General features: G+C 35.7%; 1 protein-coding gene across 1 annotated transcript in view; it reads right to left on the bottom strand.

The window, feature by feature from the left end:
* Nucleotides 1-7,900, bottom strand: part of rps6ka2 (ribosomal protein S6 kinase, polypeptide 2) — a 57,506-nt gene that overhangs the window by 16,298 nt on the left and 33,308 nt on the right. Inside the window, exons 11-13 of the mRNA XM_016505060.1 lie at nt 5,113-5,177; nt 3,779-3,881; nt 3,282-3,412 (exon numbers count right to left, since the gene is read on the bottom strand). Coding sequence (XP_016360546.1) covers nt 3,282-3,412; nt 3,779-3,881; nt 5,113-5,177 — 299 coding nt within the window. The remainder of the gene's footprint in view (nt 1-3,281; nt 3,413-3,778; nt 3,882-5,112; nt 5,178-7,900) is intronic.

Genomic DNA, 7,900 nt, shown 5'->3' with positions numbered 1-7,900 from the left:
TTTATTCTTTTGTTCTGGGGACAGGGGCTTATGCCCCCTAGCAAGCGCAGTTTTTACCTAAACCCTGAACTTCCCTAAAACTTTACCACCATTCTTTTGCTGCTTTACAAGCATCGTTTTTCCATCAGGAAATACAAATCTAGTCTTCAGTGCTTTGCAACAGTGCATGGAGATACATTTATCATCGGCTAAAAGTGAAACAGACATATACGTCAGAGATGCAAGTAACCGACAGCATCTTCAGGTAAATGAAACGCCTCCTGAAAACAAAAGCAATTCACGGCACAGGTTTAGAAATTCTCCACAATTAGCTGCACTCATGCATGTTCATGAGTGCTATCAGACAGGCACGGCGCCAGAATTTTTTCTCTACCGGTGCTAAGGGGGGGCTAGACCAATATGTGGGGGTGCTAAGAAAAGAAATGATATTGATGATGTCAGAGTTACTTAATAAAGAAATTGTTTTTTTTTTTTTAATAAAAGCAGCTATGGTACACACCATATTCAACAGAAGTGTAGTTTTAATGTATATTTTGCCAACGAATAGGCAAATTCATCAAAATAGATATAATCTTAATACAAGTGACCATAAGACAATGACAAAAACTTTTTACATACAAAGGAAAGACTTCAGAACTGGACAGCACCCATGCGTTTAGCATTAACAACACAATACATATTTATATACATAATCAAAACTGTGCATACTTAAAACTTAAATAAAACATTAAAACGAACACCACATCACAACCTTAGTGACTATGTAATGGATTGCATATAGCCTACAGAAGGATGATACGTCTGTTGCCGTGGTGTAGCGCAAATGAGGGCTAAACCGGGGGGCTAAACCGGGGCTATTCAAAATTCTGACGGGGCTATAGCCCCCCCTACCCCCGGTGTAGCGCTGTCACTGCTATCAGAGCAAGTTAATATCGTATGCTCGGCAGATGCCACATCAGATCAGAATGATCTAGACAACAGCACCGCAGAGCAGATATCCGCTCGTGTGCCAGTGCATCCCCGCCAATCAATACATCTCATTCCGGTCACTGCCACCACAAAGTAGTAACTTCAATAAAGCAGCTCTTCAGGTATGAACCATCTGGCAGAATATGTTAAGTTTATGTAACACGGGGCTCTTTTTTCCTTCTCTTTCTTCTTGTTTTCTGCTGTGCAACGCAGCAGTGCTTCCCTGAGGAATCGGTCTGAACTGACTCCGTGTGTACAGCCAGACCAAGGTTAAACGGATACATAAAACAACTTTAGCTTGGCTGACTGCAATATTTCAGCAACTAGCCCTCAATGTAGCAAAGCATGCATAAGTGAAATATTACTTTTTTTCTCACTCACTTGCATCTTACATCACGAAAGAAAATACATGTGTACATTTTCTGAAGAAATGGGAGGTGATGTTTGCCAGTGCAAAATTTGCTGCCTTGATGTGGGTGGTTGCTATGTTACTTTTACACAGTTGCTAAGGTATTTTGAGTGTTTGTTTTTTTTTACTACTTTACTATGCCCTATTTTGAGTCGATTGTCGCCACATGGTTACTATTATAATACTATTATTATATTAAGCATTATGAATGGCTTTTAGATGGTAGGCTATAAGGTATTTTGAGTGGCTTTTAGCATGTCGCTTTGCAGTTGGAAGATATTTTGAGTGACTTTTAGCATTTCACTATGCAGTTGCAGTATTTTGAGTTGATTTTAGCATGTCGCTACTTGCACTAAGGTGTTTTAAGTGTTTTTTGCATGTTGCTAAGTGGTTGTTAATGTATTTTGAATGGCTTATAGATGCTTTAGGTTTGCTATACTTTGAGTGGCTTTTAGCATGTCGGTATGCAGTTATTAAGGTATTGTGAGTGATTTTTAGTATTTCACTTTGCATTCTGCTGTATTTTGTGTTGATTTTACACGTTGCTAACTATGCTAAGGTATTTTAAGTGTTTTTGCATGTCGTTATGTGACTGCTGAAGTATTTTGAATGCCTTTTAGTTGTTATACCTTTGTTAAGGTATTTTGAGTGTTTTTTAGCATGTCGCTATGTAGTTAAGGTATTTTAAGTGACTTTTAGCATTTCACTATGCAGTTGTGGTATTTTGAGTTGATTTCAGCATGTCTCTAAATGCGCGAAGATATTTTAAGTTTTTTTTTGCATGTCGCTATGACATTTTAAGTGTTTATTTTTTATTTTTTACTGGTCGCTAAGACATTAACATCCAAATTGTAAAATACATTTTTTTATTTTGAATGGCTTTCAGTTGTTATACATTTGCTAAGGTATTTTGAGTGGTTTTTAGCATGTTATTATTCAGTTGGAAAGTATTTTGAGTTGATTTTAGCATGTTGCTAGAGCTGTTAAGGTATTTTAAGTGCTATTTTCCCCATGTTGCTATGTTTTCGCTAATGTATTTTAAATAGCTTTTGGTTGCTATATTTTTACAACAGTATTTTGGGTGGCTTATAACACTCCGCTAAGCACTCGCTAAGGTTTTTTGCATGTTTTTTTTTAGCATTTCACTATGCATTCACAGTATTCCGAGTTTTAGTTATATAGTTAAATAGTTCAGAGTATTTTAGCACATTGCTACATATGCTAAGGTATTTTAAGTTTTTTTTTTATATATTGCTGTGTGGCTGCTAAAGTATTTTGAATGGCTTTTAGTTGTTATACGTTTGCTGAGGTATTTTGAGTGGTGTTTAGCATCGCTATGTAGCTGGTAGGTATTTTCAGTTACTTTTAGCACTTCACTATGCAGTTGTGGTATTTTGAGTTGATTTTAGCATGTCTCTTAATGCGCTAAGATATTTAAATTTTTTTTTATTTGCATGTCACTATGACATTTTAAGTGTTTGTTTTTGTTTTTTTTACTGGTCGCTAACACATTAGCATTCAGAATTGTTCATTTATTTTGAATGGCTTTTAGTTGTAATACATTTGCTAAGGTATTTTGAGTGGCTTTTAGCATGTTTCTTTGCAGTTGGAAGATATTTTGAGCTGATTTTAGCATGTCGCTACAGCTTTTAAGGTATTTTAAGTGTAATTTTTCCCATGTTGCTATGTATGTGTAATGTATTTTAAAATAGCTTTTAGTTGGTATATTTTTGTTACAGTATTTTGAGTGACTTGTCGCTATGCATAAGGTATTTTGAGTGAGTTTTAACATCACACTATACTCTTAATGCATTTTGTGCTGTTTTAAGAATGTTGCTGTGCAGTTGTGGTTAGGATGGTTGCCAGCATGCAACACCATACAAGTTCTCAGAGTCCTGCTCACCTGTACAATTGGGTTCACAGAGTTTTGCTTGGTCTCAGCCAGTGGCTGTTCTTGACCCAGGTTAGAGGCCACAAAGCTGAAGCCGCGGAAGAGCTGGTGTGCGTTAGCGCTGGGTGGAACACCGGGTGAGTCTGCAGACACATACAGATACAAACATATTTAGAAAGGCAACAAGGACACAGTCTCTCTATGAATGGAAACACACAATTGATCCCATTTGAGCAGTATGAATTGACTGGGTGCACTATGCGGCAGGACCCGAGGGCTCTTGGTAAACAGGTTCTGCTGCTGCAGTTCACTCTAATTGGTTTTTGCACTCTCGCTGTGCTTGCTGGGCACAGACTGTTATGTAAGAATAGTTTCCAGCTTGCTGTCTATCACATTGTCTATGACGCTTGAAAGCAAAGACTTACAATGATTCTTCCAGCTATAATTTAAATAAAATAGCATATGAGTGTTACGTGAATTATCTGAAAATCAACTGCAATTTGCGTCACCTGTTGGTGTGCGGGATGTAAACTCAGGATCAAAGTGGAATGTGTCCTCTGGTCGGCCCACTGCTGGTTTGAAGGGAGGCTTGATTTCTCGTCTGTACAATTTCTGTTGACCAAAATTACATCATTTAAGACACATACACCAATGCTAGAGGTTATACATGTTACAGAAAAAAATGGATCAAGACATAATCGAGCTTCCTGTGAATTTTGAGTAGTAATTTAATAGAACATTAAAAATCAAAAGCTATGTGAACTAAGTGTCGGATTAGTCAAAAGTAAATAAATATAGCATTTACATTTACGTCTGAATATTTAAATATTACTGTAATGGTTGATCATTCAAAATAATAATAAAAAAAGATTTAAAAGGTACACAGTATTTTTTTGAGGAGTAAAAAAAAATATTTCTAGTATTTTAAGCAATTTTAAATGTAATTTTGAAAATCACTATGAATACAAATGAACAGTGTTGGGGGTAATGCATTACAAGTAATGCTAGTTATGTAATCAGATTACTTTTTCAAGTAACTTCCAAAGTAACTTTCATTACTTATTAAAAAACAAATAAGCAAGCCCAGGCCAGGTGACAAAATGTAATGCTAAACTATCGTAATGCATTATTTTCCATAAAAAGTAACTAAGTAACACAATTACTTTTTTATGGAGTAACGCAATATTGTAATGCATTACTTTTAAATGTAACTTTCCCCGACAATGCAAATGAACTGTTTTTATTTCTGACATGATGGACAAAGATTACTTTATTCAAACTTCTTTAAGTGCTGGAGTGATGTGCAATGACTGTTGGGTAAATTTCCCTCTGCACATCCTGTGAAGTGATGTTCCCTTATTCCCTATGCTGTTCACAGCTCCCTTCAAAATGAACATTTACTGTATGGTCTCTTTGGATTGGAATCTCACTTAAGATGAGTGATACCCAGTGAGGTCCACTTCGCATGGTATTTATTGTTTAAAAAAAATTGTTAGCAGAATTCAGTAATTTAGGATTTATTAATAGAAACCTGTTTAAAATGCACTATGCAGAAAACAGTATGCTACGAATAAGGCCCCAGTCACAATTACGGTTGCAAAGAGGTGGAAATTTTCTGGTAAAGTTCCGGAAACTTTCCAAAAATCCCTGGAATATTCCCAAAAATCCTGGAAAGTTTCCAAAATTTCTGGAATATATGGAATATTTCCGAAATTTACTGGAAATTTTACACCTTTTTGCAGCCCTAGTCACAATATTACACACGAGTTACCAGCCTACATATTCAAGACTGATTAACATTACAAAATATTACATAGTATTATGTACAAAGTTTGGAACTCACATTCCAGTGTATTGTAGCAAAAAATATATGCCGCTTGATTTCTTCCACTCCATCAAGTCCTGCACCTGCAAAACATCCAGAAACATTCAGTCAGATAACAGGTTGTACAGACATTTTTTTTTTCTTCTGGATGGGATGAAATGCCTCATAAAACAAACCTCTCCTAAAACCCATCTGTCACAAAAAAAAAAACTATTTAAAGGATAAGATTCCCATGAAGCATCGGTCTGTCTGTGAGACAGACAAGTGTTGAAAGCACTCCTCTAAAATCCTCTACAGCTGTGCTTTATCTAAACTTTTGAAGCCCCAACAAATAGGAATCTAAAAGTGCTGTGCTATAATGCGCAACTAAATGGTCAAGGTTTGTCTGGTTAGCATAACCCAGTTAGCCCCTGTTAACAGATGCTGTAACAGCTGGCTGCAAAAAGCATTGACGGTGGTCACGGCTGAGCTCTTTGGCTGTGATTTGAAACAGTTTTGACAAATGCTTCAATTCGTATTCGTGTTTATGCTCAGGAGAGCTTCAAAGGTTTCTGTTTATAACATGTTTTGCAGCATTTAGTAATATAGACAATCACAGACAAATATTGATTTCCTAAACGCATTGGCCAATCAGACGCGTTTAAGTTCAAGTCATGTAAACATCTACTGCGATTAAGTCCTTACTCTGATTATTGGAAATAATCCCATTATTGGTGCACATGTGAATGTAGTCATTGTCTGTAGCAGTGTTCGGGAAAGTTACTTTTAAAAGTAGTGCATTACAATATTGTGTTACTTCCTAAAGAAGTAACTAATTGCGTTACTTTTTTTTTATGGAAAGTAATGCATTATGTTACTTTTTCTCATCTGGGCTGGGCTTGCTTGTTTGTTTTTAATATAAAGTTCTATTTTTGGCAAATGTAAAAGCCATTTCACACCAAAAGTGAATTTAATAATCCTCAGGCTGGACGAAATGTAAATTTGTAAATCTGTACAGCAGTAGAGGGCTGCCAGTCAATAAATGGGAAAACAAAGTAACTGGGCATTACTTATTTGAAAAAAGTAACTCAGATATTTTCTTGTAAATTAAAAAGTAATGTGTTACTTGAAAAAGTAATCTGATTACGTAACTCACAATGTGTTATCCTTAACACTGGTCTGTAGTATATGTAAATGAACAGTGTTTACTCTTTTTCCATGTTTCAGATCAACAGCACAAAAATCAAAAGTTCATTATGGGTGTTTTTAGTGAAACAAAATGCCACAGCCCTTTTTCTCTGTTTTCTCTAGTCATGTCATAGTAATTTTATTCATTTATTTATTTTAATTTTTGCATTTCTGCTGCAAGTCCCATCTTGACAATGGTGAATTACCACTGTAACAACCTCAGAGCTCATGGTAGATCTGTCCTAAAAGGTGTACATATTATCACTAAAATCATTTTCTCTCTGAACAAAATGAATAGGATTTTTCTTTCAGTAAACCTACTGTTGCACTCAACCGCACAACACTATTCCACCACCTTAACTGTTCCATTTTCATTTTACCATTCAAACTATGTTAGTAGTCATACACGAGCGAGTCAGGACCTGGCTGGCATGTATACAACTAATCGGAGGCAGAAGAATATTAAGCCACAGTCAACACAAGGTCTCGATGGCATTTATCTCTGCCTTACAAATTATGGATCAAATGATTCACCCAGCTAAATTCAATCTCAGCTTTGACAAACATTCAGTGGCAGCGTCTGGAAGTCTGTCTGCAGTCATTCACACAGGAAATCATCTCTGACTAAAATGAGATTCATGCCCACTGCTGCTGTCGTAAGAACAATATACAATTGCTTTATACTATGTTCAACTAAAAGAGGTATCACTGTGACCATCTGATATTTATTGTGCTCAGCATTTCATATTGTTTACACTCCTACTGGAATAAACAGCTTAAATCAGTGATTTGCTGCTCTTTGATGGCCCCTAGTCCATTGAAATTTGCTCTTCTCATGTGTTATTTTATGTTGCTTGTTTTTTTTAACATTTTATCTCACATGCTATAAGAAATAGTTTCTAAATTTGTCTATTTTTTTCTTCCTAAAAACACACTAAATTTTCTTAAAAGCGTCGCCAAGGAACCAAAACACCTGGAATTGAAATAAGACCCAGAATCATTAAATTCTTTATGATTCCCATCCTTACAGTCACAAAGATACAACATGTGGTGTTCATTTCAAAGTCAGCGGTCATCATCATTCCTCTCAGTTGGACAATAAATGAAAAACACCAAGCCAGTAGTTCTGAGTGCACTAAAGGTATGAGCTTATTAAAGAAAACAAAATAAATTAATGGTGCTAGTCTTTCTACAGTCAATGCCAATTTCTGTTATCAAAACTGGAGAGAATCATACAATTTCTTTGGGATAGTTAACAACTAGTGACATTTCAGTATTGTGACAACCCAAATTACATTTACAGATAAACAAAAAACTAAGTTTGACAAGTCCCACACTATTTGATACCATTTAAATCAACTACACTAAAAATGGTCACCTTACAATGATAATATAATATAGTACATTGATTTACACCAACAGAACTCATTTTTCATCTGAAATCTAGTACAAGTATCTCTTTAATGTAACAATCGCAGGTTACCACTTTTTGCAGTTTAAAGGTGTCCTATGATGCGATTTCAAGTTTTCCTTTCTCTTTGGAGTGTTGCAAGCTCTTGGTGCATAAAGAAGATCTGTAAAGTTGCAAAGACTAAAGTCTCAAATCCAAAGAGATATTCTTTATAAAAGTTAAGAGTCA

The sequence above is a fragment of the Sinocyclocheilus anshuiensis genome, unplaced genomic scaffold, assembly GCF_001515605.1.
Source record: "Sinocyclocheilus anshuiensis isolate Anshui unplaced genomic scaffold, SAMN03320099.WGS_v1.1 scaffold6, whole genome shotgun sequence".
NCBI lineage: Eukaryota > Metazoa > Chordata > Actinopteri > Cypriniformes > Cyprinidae > Sinocyclocheilus > Sinocyclocheilus anshuiensis.
The sequence above is the reverse complement of the archived record's forward strand: the minus strand, read 5'-3'. Positions and strand labels throughout refer to the sequence as shown.